Raw genomic sequence first — 24,441 nt, forward strand, 5'->3', positions numbered from 1 at the left:
TGCATGTCGAAGTAACCCTTGTGTGTAAATAAACCATCTTTGGACTTGAACTGACTAACTGGTTGTGTGGTCATTTGACCGATATACGGGAAGCCTTGTGGTTCAGTAAGAGAAACAGAAACACCCACAGCATAGGCGACGTTGTTGGGACATAACATAAAGAGAGCCTCAGTACCATATTGGCGACTCTAAAGAGCAACATTATTGGCGACTCTCGTATTGCATTGCATCAAATTGGCAACAGTTACCACGCACCAAACAGACGTCTTCACCAATGAAGAAAAGAGGAGAGGCGGAATGATGCACAGTTTAAAAAAAAAACCAAATCTTTATTTCAATCAGACGAACCAATATTCTACAATCCCTGGTTTTGGCTACCACGTTCGACAGAAACAAGACATTACATTGACCACAAAGACTTCATACAACGATGAGAATGGAAACCAACGCCAGTGCGCCTGGCTGCTCTTGCTAAGATCCAGAGACTGGACAATTCCGAGTCGCCAGGGCCACGCGGCGTAGAAACGCCACTGAAATCGTGCTCAATGATTAGAGTGAAAATTAGGGTCAGGCCCACAACTTCAGCATTACTTCCCGGGGAAACCTGTCACACGTCGGGCATGCAAAGCGTCATCATTTGAACATGGATTTTAATTCATCAATCCGCTGTATATCTGCTTTGAGCTCAGCCCAGTCCCATGGAGGGACGCCATTCCGCCCAGCGGTATCCTTGATGGTCGGAAGGCCAGAATCAGTGCGGCCTCCTGGACGCCCCATGGTAGCAACTGACGCGTCAGAAGGGGGGGGGGGGGGGGAAAGAGAGCGATCAAGTGCAGGTTTGAGGATCCAGGAGTGGATCTGTGTCCGACAAACAAAACTTCCGATTAATCCGAGCTCCCAAGGCAAATCCAAAAGGACGGAAACGCGTCTTCCTTGGACACAAGTGTTGGCTTTGCGAGTCTCTCGGCTTCCCAAAAGGGTCAGTGGGGAGGGGGGGGGGGGGGGGGGGTGGGAAACGCCACCATTTCCTCCGTGGTTACTGCGCCAGTTCTAGCGAGGTCGAGCTTTTCACGGTGGGGCCAGTGCTGGCTTCGGCACCTGAGAACGAGAAGGAGAAGACTTTCATACTGGCTGCAAGACCAAATGTCAAAACGTGAAGCCCACCAGAGCCTCGGCAGATGTCGCGGAGCCACCCCCCCCCCCCCCCTCAATTTTTGGGTTAAGTGTCACCATTGCAAACAGACAAGGGGGCCACAGGAAGGGTTGTCAATGAAGGGGACCGGACGCCCCGTTTGAAGAAGGCTCCACCCCGCCCCATTGTCGGACTGAACGGTTAGAGGTTTACTTACTTGCACGTCGGAGTCTCCATCTGAGCGGGAATTCTGTAAGGGTCTGCGTAACAGGCTCGGCCTGGAAAATTAGTGAGAGCTGTCGCCCCCCCCCCCCCCCCCACCACCCCGCCTCCCCCACCCACACCGCCACCGCACGCCCCAGCTCTCAAACAGGGAGCTGCAGGTTTACCAGTTTCCGAGAGCATGAGCTTCGCGAGCCGGGCTTCCAGTTCACCATCCATCACCTCAGGCAGCTTCACGCTGGGCGATCCGGGGAGCGGCCTGGTCGGGGCGTCCGGGAGCACGTGGGTCTTCTCCGGCGCGTCTTCCAGCAGCGCGTTCAACTCGGCTTCCAGTTCGTCCTCGTCCCCTACATCGGAACGGGGGGGGGGGGGGAAGAAAAGGCAACCGTTACTTGGCAGACCACCGACATCCCAACAACTCCCAGAGGGGTGGGCGGGCGGGGGGGGGGGGGTCCGACAGTCACGCGCGCATCCATCGACCCGCTGAAACAGCTAAAAGCTGCTCGGAACGTGCGCGGGCCACCCAGGGGGGAGCACGGGATTAACCAGCCCACTGCATCGCAGACAGATGAAACCGCACGGCGGGGACGGGCCAGCTCGGAGACTGGGAACCTCGGCTGCAGGGCAGAAAGCAGCACCGGACAGATTAGGATTGAAGGCAGAACAATTTGAAGTCGCCGCTGAACCTTGGGAGAGGAATCGAGTGCAGGAATCTGGCAGGCCCTGCTTGGAGCAATCCGGTCGAATAGAACATTGCACTCGGCTGCAGAACTCACCCATCGCGTTCAGGTTTTCACCAGCAAGGGTCTGGTTTATGTCATCCTGTGTCTCACAGAACTGGGGGGGGGGGGGGGGGGGGGAGGAAAAAGAAAAGACAAACGGTGAGATCGCCCATATCAGTCCTCACGATGACCCCCAACCCACTCGACACTGTCTCCGCTGAACACTGACTTACTGAACACGGTTTCACTTTAACATCAGTAATTCCGTGTTCGTGTGCGCTTTCAACAGATTCATGTTAACGTCGTTTGCCTTCGTGTGGCCTGCCTGCTGGCACGACCTTCCGCCCTGGCCCAGAGCCCCTCTTCGTCGACCCAGCACACCCCCCCCCCCCCCGTTTCTGCTCTAGGCCGCTCTTCAGCTGGCCCCTCTACACCCCCCCCCCCCGCCCGCCCGGCTTCCGCTCCGACCCCGCTCTGCGGTCCTGGGCTCCACCTGGTGGCAGAGGTGGGTGGGTGCAGGCCGCCTGCGACCGCTCGACGTCCGCCGACAGACGGGTGGTCAGGGGGACCCAGCGTGCCACTTTCCCAGTCCTCGCTCCAGGGTGCGGCGGCGAGGCGGGCTCCCCGATTCCCCGTGGAAAGAAAAAAGGGGGCAGGTCTCCTCACCTGTTCGATTTGATCCATCAGCCTGTCCACTTTCTCCACAGTGACGTCTTTCATCGACTTTCGCAACGCTCCCAGCCCAGCCTGATAGGCCTCCACCACCTGGCAACAAGCAGGGGGGGGGAGAAAAGAGGACACAGTTTTGTTTAATAACAGGGAATCATAATGGGATCTTTCTTCCCCCAACCAAGGATTTCATACGTCGAACTCCAGCAGTGGGCTGCGAAGTCAGGGAGCGCGCGGATAAGGGAAGCTTTCCTTACTGTTTTATCAGTCTGGGAAGAGTAAATGCGATCCAGGATGGCCTGAATGGTGTGGAGCTTGGCTTCAATGCTCGCCAAGCGTTTGTCTGTCCTCTTCTTCACTCTCAGGGATTTCAGTGCCTGCAAGACAAGCCAGCAAAGAGGAGGTTATCTTGTACACCCCAAAGCTACAGCAACGAACCCACCCGCCACACACTGTCTGGCTGCCCCTTGCAGCCTCCCGAGCGGGACGATACTGCCCTGGGCTGGCATTCATGTGCTGCTCTCTGACACAACAGGAGGGAGGGTGTGCAAGATACAGGAGCAGAATGAGACCATTTGGCCCGTCCTCTCTCCTCCGCCATTCGATCTTGGCTGATCTCACCCCCCCCCCCCGCCTCAACTCCACCCACCTGCCCCAACTCCAAGTCTGCACAAGGCTCTCATCGAATTTACAGTGCAGAAGGAGGCCATTCGGCCCATCGAGTCCGCACCGGCTCTTGGAAAGAGCACCCTACCCAAGGTCAACACCTCCACCCTATCCCCATAACCCAGTAACCCCACCCAACACCAAGGGCAATTTTGGACACTAAGGGCAATTTATTATGGCCAATCCACCTAACCCGCACATCTTTGGACTGTGGGGGGAAACCGGAGCACCCGGAGGAAACCCACGCACACACGGGGGAGGACGTGCAGACTCCGCACAGACAGTGACCCAAGCCGGAATCGAACCTGGGACCCTGGAGCTGTGAAGCAATTGTGCTACCCACAATTCTACCGTGCTGCCCCTAGGGCAGCCCCTCTCCTGTCCAAAGACAACCGCTGCCTTGCTCTGCCTGGGAATAAGCTCTCTCGGGTTTCCCAGCATTGCAATGGGTAACTTCGTCCTTCCCTTTTCTCGTTCATTTCCACATAACCAATCAATTTCTCAACTTGCTGCCCCCCCCCCCTCCACTGTTGACCACAGCCTCTGACTAGTTCTGGGCCAGATGTTCAAGTCCTAGTAAGACAATAGAGGACTGCCAGCCAGCAACAATATACAGAGAGGGGAGAAAAGGAACAGGCACTCAAAACCCCTTGGTGGGGTAAGACCCCACCGCTTGCGGCTCCGACACGATCCTGAAACTTTTGAAAAGTGCGACGCCAAAATACAATTACCCGTGCTGAAAACAAAACGATGGCAGCAGACACGGTTCAATCAAATTCCTCTGGAATACAGAGCCAGCAGGGTTTTTAGAAGCGTTTGGCAAGCCAGGGAGCTCAGAATGCTGTACTGAGAGGCTGCAAGGAAGCCGTCACTCGGTATCTTGAAAGTGTTGCGCCCGGTTTTGCAAAGTAGCCCCCCTGAGAAGGAATCTACTGCCGATCAGAGATCTTTGGGGGAAAATCCGCTCCGTGCAAGTACACCCAGGAAGACAACTGAATCAAACGGCCAAGTCAAGACCAGCCCAAGGACAGTGAACTGTATACTCCTTTCTTTGACCTTCTTCACGAATGGCAAAAAAAATCTTTATGCTTTGTTCTGCCTTGTGTACTAGTGTGTGTGTGTGTGTGTGGGCACGAACGGCGGTTATGATTCACCGAACTATTTATAAATTCGGGAAGTAGCTTCAATAAACCCATCTTGTTCCTCGTTTGAACTCAGAAAACACGCCTGGCTAATTCTTCATCATCTGAAAGTGTTAATGGTGGGACTCCAGCAATATGGAGTCGAAACGTGGTAATGTTCATGCGGACAATCGACAGGGGCCCAGGAAAGGGGGGAGCCAGCACCAAAATAGCATTAAATGGTCAACCGAGAGCGCCGTTACTCACCAGGTTCTTTTTGCCAGCTCTCAAATGGCTCCTTGCGTCCTCCATGCATCTGGGGAAAAGATTTTTTCTTTCAGTGAACGGGCTTGATTAAGCGGCTAAGTTCATTTCAAAAAGAAACGCACAAATATCAACGCTCTCTTTTTCTCTCCCTCCCGCTCGTGCCCCCGCCTCGGGCGACCGTCTGGGTTGGGGTTCGCACCCTGTACCTAGAACCTAGTCGGTGAGAGGCGACTGCACTCAGTCCCAGGTTCCCCACCGCACAGCCGGAGAAAGCACCGACGCGGAGATCGCGAGACGGCAATGTGCTTGGCTGAATCTCCCGCCCGTCTAAAAGGACACCCACATGGAGCCTGATCAGCAACCTTGGCTAAGTTACTCTTGGACACCTCTTGAAATGGCCACGCCCCAAGTACTCATTCCTGGAGAACTAGTTACCAGCTTGCTAACCTGTTAACCTATCCTCCACCCACACAAATATATCGCCACCCCCCACCAATCCCATGTGACTAATTGTACACAATAATCTCTTTTGTCGCACCTTACTGAATGTTTTTTTAAAAATCCAAATATACTACATCGACTGGTTTCCCTTTATCCACCCTTCGAGTGACATTGCCAAAAAAACAAGATGTGTCGAACAAGTGTCCATGTGTTTGGATAGACACGGGGCAATGGTTGCACTATTGGTCAGAGGCCATTGAGGGACGTAGCAAATTTCATTGGGGAATGGAGAGATTAAACACAACTGCATTTTGGCCAACGGGTGAACTCGGGTTTTGCTCTGGACTTGAAACACAATATTGACCAAGGAAAAATCTCTCGGCCAGACAGCACTGCAAAGTCAGGGTTTTCGTTTCCTCGATGTACCTTTCGCCTTCCTGCGCCAGAGCTTCTATTTTCTGTGTCAATGTCTTTTCACACTTCACCAGCTGGTACACTCCGACATCGACCTCAGTGACTGCTGAAACTTCCTTAGCAGGGGAGTGGCTGAACTTCACAATCTGTACGGCAGGTTAAAAGGAAACAGTCAGTCTGGGAAAACTCTCCTACTGGCTCGAAAGTACAAAACTGCACTCATTCACAATTACTCCACCAGACATCAGGGTGATCAGCACTAACTAATATGTCAAACCGAGGGCTGATATGCATTGGTGGATAACGTAGAGGGAGCTTCACTCTGTATCTAACCCCGTGCTGTACGTGTCCTGGGAGTGTTTGATGGGGACAGTGTAGAGGGAGCTTTACTCTGTATCTAACCCCGTGCTGTACCTGTCCTGGGAGTGTTTGATGAAGACAGTGTAGAGGGAACTTTACTCTGTATCTAACCCCGTGCTGTACCTGTCCTGGGAGTGTTTGATGCGGACAGTGTAGAGGGAGCTTTACTCTGTATCTAACCCCGTGCTGTACCTGTCCTGGGAATGTTTGGTGGGGACAGTGTAGAGGGAGCTTTACTCTGTATCTAACCCCGTGCTGTACCTGTCCTGGGAGTGTTTGATGGGGACAGTGTAGAGGGAGCTTTACTCTGTATCTAACCCCGTGCTGTACCTGTCCTGGGAGTGTTTGATGGGGACAGTGTAGCGGGAGCTTTACTCTGTATCTAACCCCGTGCTGTACCTGTCCTGGGAGTGTTTGGTGGGGACAGTGTAGCGGGAGCTTTACTCTGTATCTAACCCCGCGCTGTACCTGTCCTGGGAGTGTTTGATGGGACAGTGTAGAGGGAGCTTTACTCTGTATCTAACCCCGTGCTGTACCTGTCCTGGGAGTGTTTGGTGGGGACAGTGTAGCGGGAGCTTTACTCTGTATCTAACCCCGTGCTGTACCTGTCCTGGGAGTGTTTGATGAGGACCAGTGTCGAGGGAGCTTTACTCTGTATCTAACCCCGTGCTGTACGTGTCCTGGGAGTGTTTGATGGGGACAGTGTAGAGGGAGCTTTACTCTGTATCTAACCCCGCGCTGTACCTGTCCTGGGAGTGTTTGATGGGACAGTGTAGAGGGAGCTTTACTCTGTATCTAACCCCGTGCTGTACCTGTCCTGGGAGTGTTTGATGGGGACAGTGTAGAGGGAGCTTTACTCTGTATCTAACCCCGTGCTGTACCTGTCCTGGGAGTGTTTGATGCGGACAGTGTAGAGGGAGCTTTACTCTGTATCTAACCCCGTGCTGTACCTGTCCTGGGAATGTTTGATGGAGACAGTGTAGAGGGAGCTTTACTCTGTATCTAACCCCGTGCTGTACCTGTCCTGGGAGTGTTTGATGGGGACAGTGTAGCGGGAGCTTTACTCTGTATCTAACCCCGTGCTGTACCTGTCCTGGGAGTGTTTGATGGAGACAGTGGAGAGCTTGACTCTGTATCTAACCCCGTGCTGTACCTGTCCTGGGAGTGTTTGGTGGGGACAGTGTAGCGGGAGCTTTACTCTGTATCTAACCCCGCGCTGTACCTGTCCTGGGAGTGTTTGATGGGACAGTGTAGAGGGAGCTTTACTCTGTATCTAACCCCGTGCTGTACCTGTCCTGGGAGTGTTTGGTGGGGACAGTGTAGCGGGAGCTTTACTCTGTATCTAACCCCGTGCTGTACCTGTCCTGGGAGTGTTTGATGAGGACCAGTGTCGAGGGAGCTTTACTCTGTATCTAACCCCGTGCTGTACGTGTCCTGGGAGTGTTTGATGGGGACAGTGTAGAGGGAGCTTTACTCTGTATCTAACCCCGCGCTGTACCTGTCCTGGGAGTGTTTGATGGGACAGTGTAGAGGGAGCTTTACTCTGTATCTAACCCCGTGCTGTACCTGTCCTGGGAGTGTTTGGTGGGGACAGTGTAGCGGGAGCTTTACTCTGTATCTAACCCCGTGCTGTACCCGTCCTGGGAGTGTTTGATGAGGACCAGTGTCGAGGGAGCTTTACTCTGTATCTAACCCCGTGCTGTACCTGTCCTGGGGGTGTTTGATGGGACAATGTAGAGGGAGCTTTACTCTGTATCTAACCCCGTGCTGTACCTGCTCTGGGAGTGTTTGATGGGGACAGTGTAGAGGGAGTTTACTCTGTATCTAACCCCGTGCTGTACCTGTCCTGGGAGTGTTTGACAGGGACAGTGTAGAGGGAGCTTTACGGACCGTTTAGCACAGAGCTAAATCGCTGGCTTTGAAAGCAGACCAAGGCAGACCAGCAGCATGGTTCGATTCCCGTAACAGCCTCCCCGAACAGGCGCCGGAATGTGGCGACTAGGGGCTTTTCACAGGAACTTCATTTGAAGCCTACTTGTGACAATTAGCGATTTTCGTTTCATTTCATTTTTCACTCTGTCTCTAACCCCGTGCTGTACCTGTCCTGGGAGTGTTTGATGGGGACAGTGTAGAGGGAGCTTTACTCTGTATCTAACCCTGTGCTGTACCTGTCCTGGGAGTGTTTGATGGGGACAGTGTAGAGGGAGCTTTACTCTGTATCTAACCCAGTGCTGTGCCTGTCCTGGGGGTGTTTGATGGGGACAGTGTAGAGGGAGCTTCACTCTGTATCTAATCCCATGCTGTACCTGTCCTGGGAGTGTTTGATGGAGACAGTGTAGAGAGAGCTTTAATCTGTATCTAACCCCGTGCTGTACCTGTCCTGGGAGTGTTTGATGGGGACAGTGTAGAGGGAGCTTTACTCTGTATCTAACCCAGTGCTGTGCCTGTCCTGGGGGTGTTTGATGGGGACAGTGTAGAGGGAGCTTCACTCTGTATCTAATCCCATGCTGTACCTGTCCTGGGAGTGTTTGATGGAAACAGTGTAGAAGGAGCTTTACTCTGTATCTAACCCCGTGCTGTACCTGTCCTGGGAGTGTTTGATGGGGACAGTGTAGAGGGAACTTTACTCTGTATCTAACCCCCGTGCTGTACCTGTCCTGGGAGTGTTTGATGGGGACAGTGTAGAGGGAGCTTTACTGTGTATCTAACCCTGTGCTGTACCGGTCCTGGGAGTGTTTGATGTGGACAGTGTAGAGGGAGATTTACTCTGTATCTAACCCCGTGCTGTACCTGTCCTGGGAGTGTTTGATGGGGACAGTGTAGAGGGAGCTTTACTCTGTATCTAACCCCGTGCTGTCCCTGTCCTGGGAGTGTTTGATGGGGACAGTGTAGAGGGAGCTTCACTCTGTATCTAACCCCGTGCTGTACCTGTCCTGGGAGTGTTTGATGGGGACAGTGTAGAGGGAGCTTTACTCTGTATCTAACCCCGTGCTGTACCTGTCCTGGGAGTGTTTGATGGGTACAGTATAGAGGGAGCTTTACTCTGTATCTAACCCCGTGCTGTACCTGTCCTGCGAGTGTTTGATGGGGACAGTACAGAGGGAGCTTTACTCTGTATCTAACCCCGTGCTGTACCTGTCCTGGGAGTGTTTGATGGGGACAGTGTAGAGGGAGCTTTACTCTGTATCTAACCCCGTGCTGTACCTGTCCTGGGAGTGTTTGATGGGGTCAGTGTAGAGGGAGCTTTACTCTGTATCTAACCCCGTGCTGTACCTGTCCTGGGAGTGTTTGATGGGGACAGTGTAGAGGGAGTTTTACTCTGTATCTAACCCCATGCTGTACCTGTCCTGGGAGTGTTTAATGGGGACAGTGTAGAGGGAGCTTTACTCTGTATCTAACCCGGTGCTGTACCTGTCCTGGGAGTGTTTAATGGGGACAGTGTAGAGGGAGCTTTACTCTGTATCTAACCCCGTGCTGTACCTGTCCTGGGAGTGTTTGATGGGGACGGTGTAGAGGGAGCTTTACTCTGTATCTAACCCCGTGCTGTACCTGTCCTGGGAGTGTTTGATGGGGACAGTGTAGAGGGAGCTTTACTCTGTATCTAACCCCGTGCTGTACCTGTCCTGGGAGTGTTTGATGGGGACAGTGTAGAGAGAGATTTACTCTGTATCTAACCCCGCGCTGTACCTGTCCTGGGAGTGTTTGATGGGGACAGTGTAGAGGGAGCTTTACTCTGTATCTAACCCCGTGCTGTACCTGTCCTGGGAGTGTTTGATGGGGACAGTGTAGAGGGAGCTTCACTCTGTATCTAACCCAGTGCTGTACCTGTCCTGGGAGTGTTTGATGGGGACAGTATAGAGGGAGCTTTACTCTGTATCTAACCCCGTGCTGTACCTGTCCTGGGAGTGTTTGATGGGGTCAGTGTAGAGGGAGCTTTACTCTGTATCTAACCCCGTGCTGTACCTGTCCTGGGAGTGTTTGATGGGGACAGTGTAGAGGGAGTTTTACTCTGTATCTAACCCCATGCTGTACCTGTCCTGGGAGTGTTTAATGGGGACAGTGTAGAGGGAGCTTTACTCTGTATCTAACCCGGTGCTGTACCTGTCCTGGGAGTGTTTAATGGGGACAGTGTAGAGGGAGCTTTACTCTGTATCTAACCCCGTGCTGTACCTGTCCTGGGAGTGTTTGATGGGGACGGTGTAGAGGGAGCTTTACTCTGTATCTAACCCCGTGCTGTACCTGTCCTGGGAGTGTTTGATGGGGACAGTGTAGAGGGAGCTTTACTCTGTATCTAACCCCGTGCTGTACCTGTCCTGGGAGTGTTTGATGGGGACAGTGTAGAGAGAGATTTACTCTGTATCTAACCCCGCGCTGTACCTGTCCTGGGAGTGTTTGATGGGGACAGTGTAGAGGGAGCTTTACTCTGTATCTAACCCCGTGCTGTACCTGTCCTGGGAGTGTTTGATGGGGACAGTGTAGAGGGAGCTTCACTCTGTATCTAACCCAGTGCTGTACCTGTCCTGGGAGTGTTTGATGGGGACAGTATAGAGGGAGCTTTACTCTGTATCTAACCCCGTGCTGTACCTGTCCAGGGAGTGTTTGATGGGGACAGTGTAGAGGGAGCTTTACTCTGTATCTAACCCCATGCTGTACATGTCCTGTGATTGTTTGATGGAGACAGTGTAGAGGGAGCTTCACTCTGTATCTAACCCAGTGCTGTACCTGTCCTGGGAGTGTTTGATGGGGACAGTATAGAGGGAGCTTTACTCTGTATCTAACCCCGTGCTGTACCTGTCCTGGGAGTGTTTGATGGGGACAGTGTAGAGGGAGCGTTACTCTGTATCTAACCCCGTGCTGTACCTGTCCTGGGAGTGTTTGATGGGGACAGTGTAGAGGGAGCTTTACTCTGTATCTAACCCCGTGCTGTACCTGTCCTGGGAGTGTTTGATGGGGACAGTGTCGAGGGAGCTTTACTCTGTATCTAACCCCGTGCTGTACCTGTCCTGGGAGTGTTTGATGGGGACAGTGTAGAGGGAGCTTTACTCTGTATCTAACCCCGTTCTGTACCTGTCCTGGGATGGTTTGATGGGGACAGTGTAGAGGGAGCTTTACTCTGTATCTAACCCCGTGCTGTACCTGTCCTGGGAGTGTTTGATGGGGACAGTGTAGAGGGAGCTTTACTCTGTATCTAACCCCGTGCTGTACCTGTCCTGTGAGTGTTTGATGGGGACAGTGTAGAGGGAGCTTTACTCTGTATCTAACCCCGTGCTGTACCTGTCCTGGGAGTGTTTGATGGGGACAGTGTAGAGGGAGCTTTACTCTGTATCTAACCCCGTGCTGTACCTGTCCTGGGAATGTTTGATGGGGACAGTGTAGAGGGAGCTTTACTCTGTATCTAACCCCGTGCTGTACCTGTCCTGGGAGTGTTTGATGGGACAGTGTAGAGGGAGCTTTACTCTGTATCTAACCCCGTGCTGTACCTGTCCTGGGAGTGTTTGATGGGGACAGTGTAGAGGGAGCTTTACTCTGTATCTAACCCCGTGCTGCAACCGGCCAGCACTTTATCGTAGTCAACAGTGAATACAGAACTATTCCCGGACTCTCATATCCCTCACCATGATCAATTAAACTCAGCAAAGGAAAAAGGTGAACGCAAACCACATGTGGACAGAAACAGTGATCTGCTGCTGCCGAGAATGCCCAAACTGCTGTTGGCGGACGAGGAGGTGAGCGAGCGGGTCCGAGGAAGTATAGAGAGGTACTTGGAGACCAACGACAACGGGGAGGTCCGAGTGGGGATGGTGTGGGAGGCACTGAAGGCATTGGTGAGGGGAGAGCTGATCTCCATTAGGACCCACAAAGAGCGGAGGGAGTGGGGGGAGAGGGAGAGGCTGGTGGGGGAGATGGTGAGGGTAGACAGGAGGTATGCGGAAGAGCCTGAGGAAGGATTGTTGAGGAAGAGGCGCAGCCTCCAGGTCGAATTTGACCTAGTGACCACCAGGAAGGCGGAGGTGCAGTGGAGGAAGGCCCAGGGGGCGGTCTACGAGTATGGGGAAAAGGCAAGCCGGATGCTGGCGCATCAGCTTCGGAAGCTGGACGCAGCTAGGGAGATCGGGGGAGTTAAGGACAGGGGAGGGAGCGTGGTGCGGAGTGGGGTTGGCAATGGGGTCTTCAGGGACTTTTATGAGGAATTGTACCGATCCGAGCCCCCACGGGAGGAGGGAGGGATGGGCCATTTCCTGGACCAATTGAGGTTTCCAAAGGTGGAAGAGGGACTGGTGGCGGGACTGGGGGCCCCGATTGGGCTGGAGGAGCTGATCAAAGGGATAGGAAGCATGCAGGCGGGGAAGGCACCGGGGCCGGACGGTTTCCCGGTCGAGTTCTATAAAAAATATATGGACCTGTTGGGCCCGCTGTTAGTTAGGACCTTCAATGAGACAAGGGAGGAGGGGGCTTTACCCCCGACGATGTCCCGGGCACTGATCTCCTTGATCCTGAAGCGGGACAAGCATCCCCTACAATGTGGGTCTTACAGACCGATTTCCGTGCTAAATGTAGATCTTAGTCCCGAGGATTGAGGATTGTGTGCCGCAGATAATCCATGAAGACCAGACGGGGTTTGTGAAGGGGAGACAGTTGAACGTGAATGTGCGGAGGCTTTTGAACGTTATCATGATGCCGGCGAGGGAGGGGGAGGCGGAGATAGTGGTGGCGATGGATGCTGAGAAAGCCTTCGATAGGGTAGAGTGGGGGTACCTGTGGGAGGTGCTGAAGAGTTTCGGGTTTGGGGAGGGGTTTGTCAGGTGGGTTAGGCTGTTGTATGAGGTCCCGATGGCGAGTGTGGCCACAAATAGGAGGAGGTCCGAGTATTTTCGGTTGCACCGAGGGACGAGACAGGGGTGTCCCCTGTCCCCCCTGCTCTTCGCACTGGCGATTGAACCCCTGGCTATGGCACTGAGGGAGTCGAGGAACAGGAGGGGGTTGGTGCGGGGTGGGGAGGAGCATAGGGTGTTGCTTTATGCGGACGACCTGCTGCTGTATGTGGCGGACCCGGTGCGAGGAATGCCAGAGGTAATGAGGATCCTTAGGGAATTCGGGGACTTTTCGGGGTACAAACTCAATATGGGGAAGAGCGAGCTGTTCGTAGTTCAGCTAAGGGACCAGGAGAGTGGGATTGGCGAGCTCCCACTAAAAAGGGCGGAGAGGAGCTTCAGATATTTGGGGGTCCAAGTGGCCAGGAGCTGGGGGGCCCTGCATAGGCTTAACTTTACAAGGCTGGTGGAGCAAATGGAGGAGTTCAAGAGGTGGGACGCGTTGCCACTGTCCCTGGCGGGTAGGGTGCAGTCAATCAAAATGACGGTGCTCCCAAGGTTTTTGTTCCTGTTCCAGTGCCTCCCCGTGTTTATTCCGAAGGCTTTTTTCAGGTGGGTTAACAGGAGTATAATGGGTTTTGCGTGGGCTAGAGGGACTCCGATGGTGAGAAGGGTGCTCCTGGAGCGGAGTAGTGATAGGGGGGGGCTGGCGCTGCCCAACCTCTGTGGGTACTACTGGGCCGCCAATGCGACAATGGTGTGCAAGTGGGTGATGGAGGGGGAGGGGGCTGCATGGAAGAGGCTGGAGACGGCATCTTGTGTGGGTACGAGTCTGGGGGCGCTGGCAACGGCACCGCTGCCACTCCCTCCAAGGAGGTATACCACGAGCCCGGTGGTGGTGGCGGCCCTCAAAATTTGGGGGCAGTGGAGGCGGCATAGGGGGGAAGTTAGGGCCTCGGCGTGGACCCCATTACGGGGGAACCACCGGTTCGCCCCAGGAAGAACAGGTGGAGGGTTTGCGGGGTGGCACAGGGCAGGCATACGAAAGTTGGGGGACCTGTTTGTGGACGGGAAGTTCGCGAGCTTGGGTGAGCTGGAGGAGAAGTACGGGCTCCCCCCGGGGAACACCTTCAGGTACTTACAGGTAAGGGCGTTTGCCAGACGGCAGGTGGTGGAATTCCCGCGGCTACTGCCACACACAGTACAGGACAGGGTGCTCTCGGGGGGGGGGGGGGGGGGGGAGATCTTGGAAACTTACCAGGTGATGCAAGAGGAGGAGGAGGCCTCGGTGGAGGAGCTGAAAGGTAAGTGGGAGGAGGAGTTGGGAGGGGATATCGAAGAGGGGGCGTGGGCAGATGCCCTAGGGAGGGTGAACTCTTCCTCTTCATCCGCGAGGCCCAGCCTCACACAGTTTAAGGTGCTGCACAGGGCACACATGACCGGGACAAGGATGAGCAGGTTCTTTGGGGGTGAGGACATGTGTGTTACGTGCTCAGGGAGCCCAGCAAATCACACCCATATGTTCTGGGCATGCCCAGCGCTGGAGGAATTTTGGAAGGGCGTAGCGAGGACGGTGTCGAGGGTGGTAGGATCCAGGGTCAAACCGGGCTGGGGGATCGCAATATTTGGGGTGGCTGAGGAGCCGGGAGTACAGGAGGCGAAAGAGGCCTTTACGTCCCTGGTAGCCCGGCGGAGGATTCTTCTTCAGTGGAAGGATGCGAGGCCCCCAAGTGTGGAACCCTGGATCAACGATATGGCAGGGTTCATTAAATTGGGGAGGGTGAAATTCGCCTTGAGAGGGTCAGTACAAGGGCTCTTGAGGCGGTGGCAACCATTCTTGGACTTTCTGGCAGAACGATAGACATTGGTCAACGGCAGCAGCAGCTCGGGGGTGGGGGGGGGGGGTGGACTTTATTTTGGTTTATTTTATTTACACTGGAGAGTCTGAGAGGGTGTATACACCTGTTGTCTTAAGTCGGGGTGTTAATGTTAATTTATTATTTAGGTACGGGGGGGGGGGTTTGGGGGTTTGCTTTTTTTAGATTGTGTTTTGTACTTAACCCTGTTGGGTTCTTTATTCTTTCTCATTTTATTGTTGATATTTTATGAAAACCTTTAATAAACATTATTTTCTTTAAAAAAAAGAGAATGACCAAACTCAGAGTAATGATAGGAACATGGAGGAACAGCCCAGCTGCAGCTCCACATTCCACCAGCAGTACACCCAAAGCATCCGCGTTTCAGAGAAGCACACGGCTGCTGAACAGCCCGTGGCAACTGCGCGGGAGCCGCTCTCCGTGCGCCCAGCACTGCTCAGAACCCGTCGCCTGCCCGCGCGTGCTCACCTTATCGCCATCGACTTCAGTAACCATGACCCGCTTCTCTTTCTGCAGCTGCAGCAGGCACAGACAGAAGGTCTTCTCGTCGGCGCACACACTCTGACACACCTCCTGCAGCCTGGCGAAGGCGACCACGGGCTGCGAGGGCTCCAGGGAATTCTGGCAGAGCTGCAGGACCTCGGCCGCCTTCTCCTGGGGGCGGGGACAAAGCGTTACGGTCGGAATGATCGTTATCGCGACACCCGGGAACACATATAAACGTGCACCGTTCTCACCTTAATACGCTCGACAATGACATAAGCTTCATCCGGCGAAATGGCGTTGTTCCCGAACAAAGAGCCCAGCGTCCACTTTAGGGGCTTAATCAGAAACAAGCCCACACTCCAGGCCAGCCAGCCGGCATCCACGCTGGCTGCAAAACTCGACTCCTTCTGAATCAGCCCTCGCCTTGGGAGTGACAGAGAGGGTGGACAAAGGAGTCAACACGCGCAACAGACCTATACAGAATGAGCAAATGTTATCAACAGTAAATGGGGTGGGGTAAGAAAGGGGAACAGAGGAGGGGACCATAGAAAGAGGGGAAATGGACATAGGGGAGAGGCACGTGTTGGAGGGGGGGCACTGTGCAGACCGAGGGGTGGGGGGGGGAACATTGCGGACTGGGGTGGGTGGGGTACCATGCGACCGGGGGGGGGGGGGGGCACCTCGTGTACCGAGGGCAGGGGCACTGTGCAGACCGAGTTGGGGGGGTTGGAGCACCACACAGACTGGGGAGGGGGGGGGGCCGCACAGGTCAGGGTGGGGCTGTTTGAGGGGGGGGGGGGGCGGGGGGAGTGGTGTGTGGAAGGGCACAGAGCGGAACTGGGGGGTGAGTGCACTGCATGGGCCAGGGAGACGGCAGTGTGGAGGCTGGTGGCACCACATGGAACGAGGGGTCGGGGCACAGGACAGGGAGGGGGCAGTGTGAACCGCAGGCGGAGGAGGTGCGTTCACCGGAACTTGACCCAAGTGGATGGGGGAATGGACCCTAACCCCGCTGGCAGAACATTCTGCAGCATTGCACCATGGAGTCATCTCACACTGCGTTACTGCCTCACCTCACTCACCGGGGAGGGGCCGCACCCTCACTCACCGGGGAGGGGCCGCACCCTCACTCACCGGGGAGGGGCCCGCACTCACCGGGGAGGGGCCGCACCCTCACTCACCGGGGAGGGGCCCGCACTCACCGGGGAGGGGCCGCACCCTCACTCACCGGGGAGGGGCCCGCACCCTCACTCACCGGGGAGGGGCCGCACCCTCACTCACCGGGGAGGGGCCGCACCCTCACTCACCGGGGAGGGGCCCGCACCCTCACTCACCGGGGAGGGGCCTGCACCCTCACTCACCGGGGAGGGGCCCGCACCCTCACTCACCGGGGAGGGGCCGCACCCTCACTCACCGGGGAGGGGCCGCACCCTCACTCACCGGGGAGGGGCCGCACCCTCACTCACCGGGGAGGGGCCGCACCCTCACTCACCGGGGAGGGGCCCGCACTCACCGGGGAGGGGCCGCACCCTCACTCACCGGGGAGGGGCCCGCACTCACCGGGGAGGGGCCGCACCCTCACTCACCGGGGAGGGGCCCGCACCCTCACTCACCGGGGAGGGGCCGCACCCTCACTCACCGGGGAGGGGCCGCACCCTCACTCACCGGGGAGGGGCCCGCACCCTCACTCACCGGGGAGGGGCCTGCACCCTCACTCACCGGGGAGGGGCCCGCACCCTCACTCACCGGGGAGGGGCCGCACCCTCACTCACCGGGGAGGGGCCGCACCCTCACTCACCGGGGAGGGGCCGCACCCTCACTCACCGGGGAGGGGCCGCACTCACCGGGGAGGGGCCGCACCCTCACTCACCCGGCTGTTGAACCAGGGAGTCCTCACCCCCACTCACCTGGCTGTTGAACTGTGTGGGCCCTCACCCCCTTGCCCTTTCTCACCTGGCTGTTGAACTGTGTGGGCCCTCACCCCCTTGCCCTTTCTCACCGGGCTATTGAACTGTGTGGGCCCTCACCCCCTCGCCCTCTCTCACCGGGCTGTTGAACTGTGTGGGCCCTCACCCCCTTGCCCTCTCTCACCCCCTTGCCCTCTCTCACCGGGCTGTTGAACTGTGTGGGCCCTCACCCCCTTGCCCTCGCTCACCTGGCTGTTGAACTGTGTGGGCCCTCACCCCCTTGCCCTCGCTCACCGGGCTGTTGAACTGTGTGGGCCCTCACCCCCTTGCCCTCTCTCACCGGGCTGTTGAACTGTGTGGGCCCTCACCCCCTTGCCCTCTCTCACCGGGCTGTTGAACTGTGTGGGCCCTCACCCCCTTGCCCTCACTCACCTGGCTGTTGAACTGTGTGGGCCCTCACCCCCTTGCCCTCTCGCCCCGGGCTGCTGGACCGGGTGCCCCCTCGCCCCCCCGCCCCGGGCCCGGGCGCCCCCCCGCCCCGCGCGCCCCCCGCCCCGCCCCCCTCACCTGGCCATGTCGTGCAGCACGGTGCCGAGGCCGAGCGGCGCGGCCCCCTTCCTGCGGAACCAGGCGCCGAGCTCCCGGGGCCGGAAGGCCAGCCGGCCGCGGCGGGCCGCCTCCCGCAGCACCAGCGGCGCCCAGAAGGCCAGCTTGGCGTCCCAGTCCGAGCTGTTCACCTCGCGGCTCCGCTTGAAGGCCGAGAAGAGGAAGGCCATGCGCTGCTCATCGGCCCAGTCCGGGCAGGGCTCCCCGGGCGGCTCCCCGGCGCCGGCCGCCGCCATCGCTCCGGGCTCGGGGGTGCAGTGCGCAGCGGCGCCCGGCGGGGGGCGACAGAGCGCAGTACCAGCAACTGCATTCCTATATCTCCTTCCCCGTCCTCCGCAGCGTCCCCCAGTCTCCCCGAGCCGGAGCTGCGCCCTCTTTACTGACATTTCTGCAAAAAAAAAATGTTTTTAGAGCCCCCCCGATTCTTATTTCCCCCCCAATTAAGGGTCAACTTAGCGTTGCCTGTCCACCTCTTCTTTGGGTTGTGGGGGGGGGGGCGACCCACGCCGACACGGGGAGAACGCGCAAACTCCACACGGACTAGGGCGGCAGGGCGGGGCAGTGGTTAGCGCCGCCGCCTCGCGCCGCGGTTCCTACATTACAGCGGTGACCGACGCAGCAAAAAGAGGGCGCTCGGGCGGCGCAGTGGGTTAGCACCGCTGCCTCGCGCCGCCCAGGGCCCCGGGGTCGATCCCGGCCCCGGGCCACTGCCCGTGTGGGGTTTGCGCATTCTCCCCGTGTCTGCGTGGGTCTCGCCCCCACAAACGTCAAAAGATGTGCAGGGCGGGGGGATCGGGCCGCGCGACATTCCCCACTTCACTGGAAAAAGTGAATTGGGCGCTCTAAATTTAAACCAAACTCCATACGGACAGTGACCCAGAACCGGGATCGAACCCGAGTCCTCGGCGCCGTGAGGCAGCAGGGCTAACCATTGCGCCACCCTAGCACCCTCTTTCTTTTTGCTGTGTTAGTCACTGTTGTAATGGAGGAACCGTGGCTGACAACAATTAGGTCAACTTACTTTGGCTTTCAATTTATTTTGTTATGTTCTGACTCCTCCCGAGTTAGAAGCCAACGGTTCAGAGAATCATAGAATCCCTACAGTGAAGAAAGAGGCCATTCTGCCCATCGAGTCTGCACCGACATTTAGAAAGACCACCTCACCTAGGCCCAAACCCCCACCCTGTCACTCCGCTCTTCAGGGACAATTTAGCGTGGCCAATCCACCGAACCTGCACAACTTTGGACTGTGGGAGGAAACCGGAGCGCCCGGAGGAAACCCCCGCAGACACGGGGAGAACGTGCAGACTCCGCACAGTCACCCCAGGCCGGAATGGAACCCGGATCCTTGCTGAACCCAGGATTCCCGAACTCAGTTTCAAATTCCTAGGTGTGCACATCACCCAACAATCAGTCCTGGTCCACCCACTGTTGAGAAATAATAAATTCTTTCCCCGTCAGTCTGGCCTCAATAAAACTCGAGATGGATTTGTAGGCATAGCATTAGTTATTTTTATTTGACTTCACAAAAACCCAGACCGCAAGCTGCCTCCTGGGTCTCCAGAATCGAGTGATTCTGCAGAACAAAGAAATCTCTACCAACACATTCAAATGGCATCAAGTTTCACATACACGATTCCCAGAGGTCATCCTATACCCCTCCTGACCTGGCCATACATCCTAATTGGCTCACTTCTCATTCCTTAACCCTGGGCCTCTTGTTACCCAGCATCCTTTTCTCCTCATACTCTAAACACCCCATCCCCCCCTCCTTTGCCATGCTCTCTGAAATCCTTTGTCTGTGAACTAACATGAATTAGACTGGCCTATATCTACGTTACAGCAACTAATATCTTTAAAGTAACTATTTTATATCACATTCGTCTCTGTGAGGCAGCCGTGCTAACCACCATGTGTGGTTCTCCCTCAGTAATACAGAGAAAAGAACCGGCAACTTTCCACCTTAAACTAAATGGAGAGCTCCTGACGGTAATCTAAATTGCGCTTTGAACTTCTAACTTTCAATTCAGGGCCCAAAGATTTGATGCCCGCTTTCCCAAAGCCGACGGAGAACTAGGAGCTCCTTTCAGTGAAAGTTGGGGAACAGGAATTACTTCAAAGGCATGACAGAGCAAATGGCCTCCTTCAGCTGTGCTTGCTTGGACTGTATTTATATAGAAGACTGTACAGATATCAGAATACAGGAGGGGGATTGAGAACCTAGTGGAGTGGCGCAGAGACAACAATCTCTCCCTCAATGCCAGCAAAACTAAAGAGCTGGTCATTGACTTCAGGAAGCAAAGTACTGTACACACCCCTGTCAGCATCAACGGGGCCGAGGTGGAGATGGTTAGCAGTTTCAAATTCCTAGGGGTGCACATCACCAACAATCTGTCCTGGTCCACCCACGTCGACGCTACGGCCAAGAAAGCACAACAGCACCTTCACTTCCTCAGGAAACTAAGGAAACTCGGCATGTCCACATTAACCCTTACCAACTTTTACAGATGCACCATAGAAAGCATCCTATCAGGCTGCATCACAGCCTGGTATGGCAACTGCTCGGCCCAAGACCGTAGGAAATTCCAGAGAGTCGTGAACACCGCCCAGTCCATCACACGAACCCGCCTCCCATCCATCGACTCCGTCTACACCTCCTGCTGCCTGGGGAAAGCGGGCAGCATAATCAAAGACCCCCTCCCACCCGGCTTACTCACTCTTCCAACCTCTTTCATCGGGCAGGAGACACAGAAGTCTGAGAACACGATTCAAAAACAGCTCCTTCCCCGCTGTTAGCAGACTCCTGAGTGAGCCTCTTATGGACTGAGCTGTTCTCCCCACGCATCTTCTCTACTGAGTAGCACTACCCTCGGTATGCTCACCCTGAGCCTGTGTCTGTATTTACATTGTGTATTTATTGTACGTCCTAAGTTTTCATGTATGGAGTGATCTGCCTGGACTGAACACAGAACAATACTTTTCACTGTAACTCGGTACACGTGACATTAAATCCAATCCAATTCAAAGAGACTTCCGGGTGCGGCGATGACCAGCTGAGTCGCACGTTTCGGCAGCTCCCGGTGGAACGGACTTTTGGGCTCTTGATAGGAGCCCCAACGGCAATTTTAACGGCTAAAAACACCGTGCGGTAAACCAGAAGGGTGTTCCCCCTGGACACGGATGGAAAAAGGAGAGGAAAGTGGCCGGATTGCAGTGGATCCTTTGGAACAACGGCAAGGAAGGCAAGCAGAAACCAAGATGGCGTCGGAAGGTGGCAGTTTCATATGGGGCCCTGAACAACAAGAGTTCTTGAAACGCTGCGTGGAGGAGATAAAAAAGGAAATGAAGAAAGAGTTGTTGGCCCCGATATTACAGGCGATTGAAGGGCTGAAAGAGGAACAAAAGACCCAGGAGCAGGAGCTTCGGGTCGTGAAGGCGAAAGCAGCAGAGAATGAGAACGATATACAGGGCCTGGTGGTGAAGTCGGAGATACAGGAGGCACACCAGAAACGATCTGTGGAGAGGTTGGAGGCACTGGAAAACAACGCAAGGAGGAACTTGAGGATTCTTGGCCTTCCTGAAGGTGTGGAGGGGGCGGACGTCGGGGCATATGTGAGCACGATGCTGCACTCGTTAATGGGAGCGGAGGCCCCGACGGGTCCGTTGGAGGTGGAGGGAGCATACCGAGTTATGGTGCGAGGATCGAGAGCAGGAGAAACTCCCAGAGCCATAGTGGTGAGATTCCTCCGTTTTAAGGATAGAGAAATGGTCCTTAGATGGGCGAAGAAAACTCGGTGTAGTAAATGGGAGAACGCGGTGATCCGCGTTTATCAAGATTGGAGTGCGGAGGTGGCGAGAAGGAGGGCGAGCTTTAATCGGGCCAAAGCGGTACTTCACAAAAAGAAGATAAAATTTGGAATGCTGCAACCGGCAAGACTGTGGGTCACATATCAAGGGAGGCACCACTACTTTGAAACGGCGGATGAAGCGTGGACTTTTATTGTAGAAGAAAAATTGGAATGATTGGATTATGAAAATGAACGTTTGGACAAAGTGGTGGGGCGAATGGGGGGGGGGCGAAGAGGGGTTTTATGTTTTAATCCTGCGGTATGGTAACTTTTCTTTCTCCCACAGGTGGTGATGGGGGAGGTGGGGAGGGAGAGGAGATGGGGCGTTGGCCATGGGAGGCGGGGCCGAGGGAGAGGCGCGGGCTTGGTTCCCGCGCTATGATAATTATGGCGGGAATAGAGAAGCAGGAAGGAGGGGGCGTCGCACGGTGCGAGCCGTGATCACGGGGGGAAGCCGAGGTCAGCCAGAGTTTGCTGACTTCTGGGAGCAACATGGGGGGAGTAATTACGCTAGCGGGGGGTCTAGCAGGGGGGGGGGAGGGGGGAATTACTGGGTTGCTGCTGCTGGGGAAAGGGGGGAGAGGGTACGGGAAAGGATGGGCGGGGGGGCACCGTCTGGGAGAGATACAGCTGCGTGGGAACTGGGTGAGAAGCTGGAAAAAGATGATGGCTAACCGGCAAGGGGGGGGGTGGTGGGAAGCCCCCCAACTCGGCTGATCACGTGGAACGTGAGGGGGCTTAACGGGCCGATAAAGAGGGCACGAGTACTCGCACACCTTAAGAAACTTAAAGCAGATGTGGTTATGCTACAGGAAACGCACCTGAAACTGATAGACCAGGTTAGGTTGCGCAAAGGATGGGTGGGGCAGGTGTTCCATTCGGGGCTAGATGCGAAAAACAGGGGGGTGGCTATATTAGTGGGGAAGCGGGTAATGTTCGAGGCGAAGACTATAGTGGCGGATAACGGGGGCAGATACGTGATGGTGAGTGGCAAATTACAGGGAGAGATGGTGGTTTTGGTAAACGTGTATGCCCCGAACTGGGACGATGCCAACTTTATGAGGCGAATGCTGGGACGCATTCCGGACCTAGAGACCGGAAAGCTGATAATGGGGGGAGACTTTAACACGGTGTTGGAACCAAGGCTGGATAGGTCGAAGTCCAGGACTGGTAGGAGGCCGGCAGCAGCCAAGGTGCTTAAGGATTTTATGGAGCAGATGGGAGGGGTGGACCCGTGGAGATTCAGTAGACCTAGGAGTAAGGAGTTCTCATTTTTCTCCAATGTCCATAAAGTCTATTCACGCATAGACTTTTTTGTGTTGGGTAGGGCATTGATCCCGAGGGTGAGGGGAACGGAATATACGGCTATAGCCATTTCGGATCATGCCCCACACTGGGTAGACTTGGAGATAGGGGAGGAAACAAGAGGGCGCCCACCCTGGAGAATGGACATGGGACTAATGGCGGATGAGGGGGTGTGCCTAAGGGTGAGGGGATGCATTGAAAAGTACTTGGAACTCAATGACAATGGGGAGGTTCAGGTGGGAGTGGTCTGGGAGGCGTTGAAGGCGGTGGTTAGAGGGGAGCTGATATCAATAAGGACACATAAAGGGAAGCAGGAGAGTAAGGAACGGGAGCGGTTGCTGCAAGAACTTTTGAGGGTGGATAGACAATATGCGGAAGCACCGGAGGAGGGACTGTACAGGGAAAGGCAAAGGCTGCATGTGGAATTTGACTTGCTGACTACAGGCACTGCAGAGGCACAATGGAGGAAGGCGCAGGGTGTACAGTATGAATATGGAGAGAAGGCGAGCAGATTGCTGGCACACCAATTGAGGAAAAGGGGAGCAGCGAGGGAAATAGGGGGGGTGAGGGACGAGGAAGGAGAGACGGAGCGGGGAGCGGAGAGAGTGAACGAAGTGTTCAAGACATTTTATAAAAAATTGTATGAAGCTCAACCCCCGGATGGGAGGGAGAGAATGATGGATTTTTTGGATCGGCTGGAAATTCCCAAGGTGGAAGAGCAGGAAAGGGTGGGACTGGGAGCACAGATCACGGTAGAAGAAGTGGTGAAAGGAATTAGGAACATGCAGACGGGAAAGGCCCCGGGTCTGGACGGATTCCCAGTTGAATTTTACAGAAAATATTTGGACTTGCTTGCCCCGCTACTGACGAGGACCTTTAACGAGGCAAAGGAAAGGGGACAACTGCCCCCGACTATGTCAGAAGCAACGATATCGCTTCTCTTAAAGAAGGAAAAGGATCCGCTACAATGCGGGTCCTACAGACCAATTTCCCTCCTCAAATTGGATGCCAAGGTCCTGGCCAAGGTAATGGCAATGAGAATAGAGGAATGTGTCCCGGGGGTGGTTCATGAGGACCAAACTGGGTTTGTGAAGGGGAGACAGCTGAACACGAATATACGGAGGCTGTTAGGGGTAATGATGATGGCCCCACCAGAGGGTGAAACGGAGATAGTAGTGGCGATGGATGCCGAGAAAGCATTTGATAGAGTGGAATGGGATTATCTGTGGGAGGTGTTGAGGAGATTTGGGTTTGGAGAGGGGTATGTTAGATGGGTGCAGCTGTTGTATAGGGCCCCAGTGGCGAGTGTGGTCACGAATGGACGGGGATCGGCATATTTTCGGCTCCATAGAGGGACAAGGCAGGGATGTCCTCTGTCCCCATTACTGTTTGCACTGGCGATTGAGCCCCTGGCGATAGCGCTGAGAGGTTCCAAGAGATGGAGGGGAATACTTAGGGGAGGAGAAGAACACCGGGTATCTTTATATGCGGATGATCTGCTACTATATGTGGCGGATCCAGCGGAGGGGATGCCAGAAATAATGCGGATACTTGGGGAGTTTGGGGATTTTTCAGGGTATAAATTG

The 24,441-nt window shown here is 55.3% G+C and overlaps 1 protein-coding gene across 2 annotated transcripts; it reads right to left on the reverse strand.

The window, feature by feature from the left end:
- Positions 1–303: 303 nt before the first annotated feature.
- chmp7 (charged multivesicular body protein 7) lies at positions 304–17,964 on the reverse strand. 2 transcript variants are annotated; one of them, XM_072485924.1, is made up of 10 exons: positions 17,664–17,964; positions 15,441–15,612; positions 15,172–15,357; positions 5,667–5,800; positions 4,800–4,848; positions 3,003–3,122; positions 2,743–2,841; positions 2,131–2,191; positions 1,577–1,701; positions 304–1,098 (listed from the first exon to the last, which is right to left on the reverse strand). In XM_072485924.1, the coding sequence occupies exons 1-10, from the start codon at positions 17,936–17,938 to the stop codon at positions 1,069–1,071; spliced, it is 1,251 nt and encodes a 416-aa protein (XP_072342025.1). In that variant the 5' UTR covers positions 17,939–17,964; the 3' UTR covers positions 304–1,068. The 2 variants fall into 2 exon arrangements, with proteins under 2 accessions (XP_072342025.1, XP_072342024.1); XM_072485923.1 differs by having other exon boundaries at positions 1,522–1,701; positions 17,664–17,963.
- Positions 17,965–24,441: the final 6,477 nt, after the last annotated feature.

Source organism: Scyliorhinus torazame, chromosome 20, assembly GCF_047496885.1.
Source record: "Scyliorhinus torazame isolate Kashiwa2021f chromosome 20, sScyTor2.1, whole genome shotgun sequence".
NCBI classification, from domain to species: Eukaryota; Metazoa; Chordata; class Chondrichthyes; order Carcharhiniformes; family Scyliorhinidae; genus Scyliorhinus; species Scyliorhinus torazame.

What these genes read in the sequence shown, in the direction of transcription:
- chmp7 (XM_072485923.1), bottom strand. Translation starts at nt 17,938, where the DNA reads ATGGCGGCGGCCGGCGCCGGGGAGCCGCCCGGGGAGCCCTGCCCGGAC. An exon ending in CTGAAGTCGATGGCGATAAG is followed by an intron (nt 5,801 to 15,171) that starts GTGAGCACGCGC and finishes CCTGCCGTACAG; the next exon opens with ATTGTGAAGTTCAGCCACTC. An exon ending in CTGGCGCAGGAAGGCGAAAG is followed by an intron (nt 4,849 to 5,666) that starts GTACATCGAGGA and finishes TCTTTTCCCCAG; the next exon opens with ATGCATGGAGGACGCAAGGA.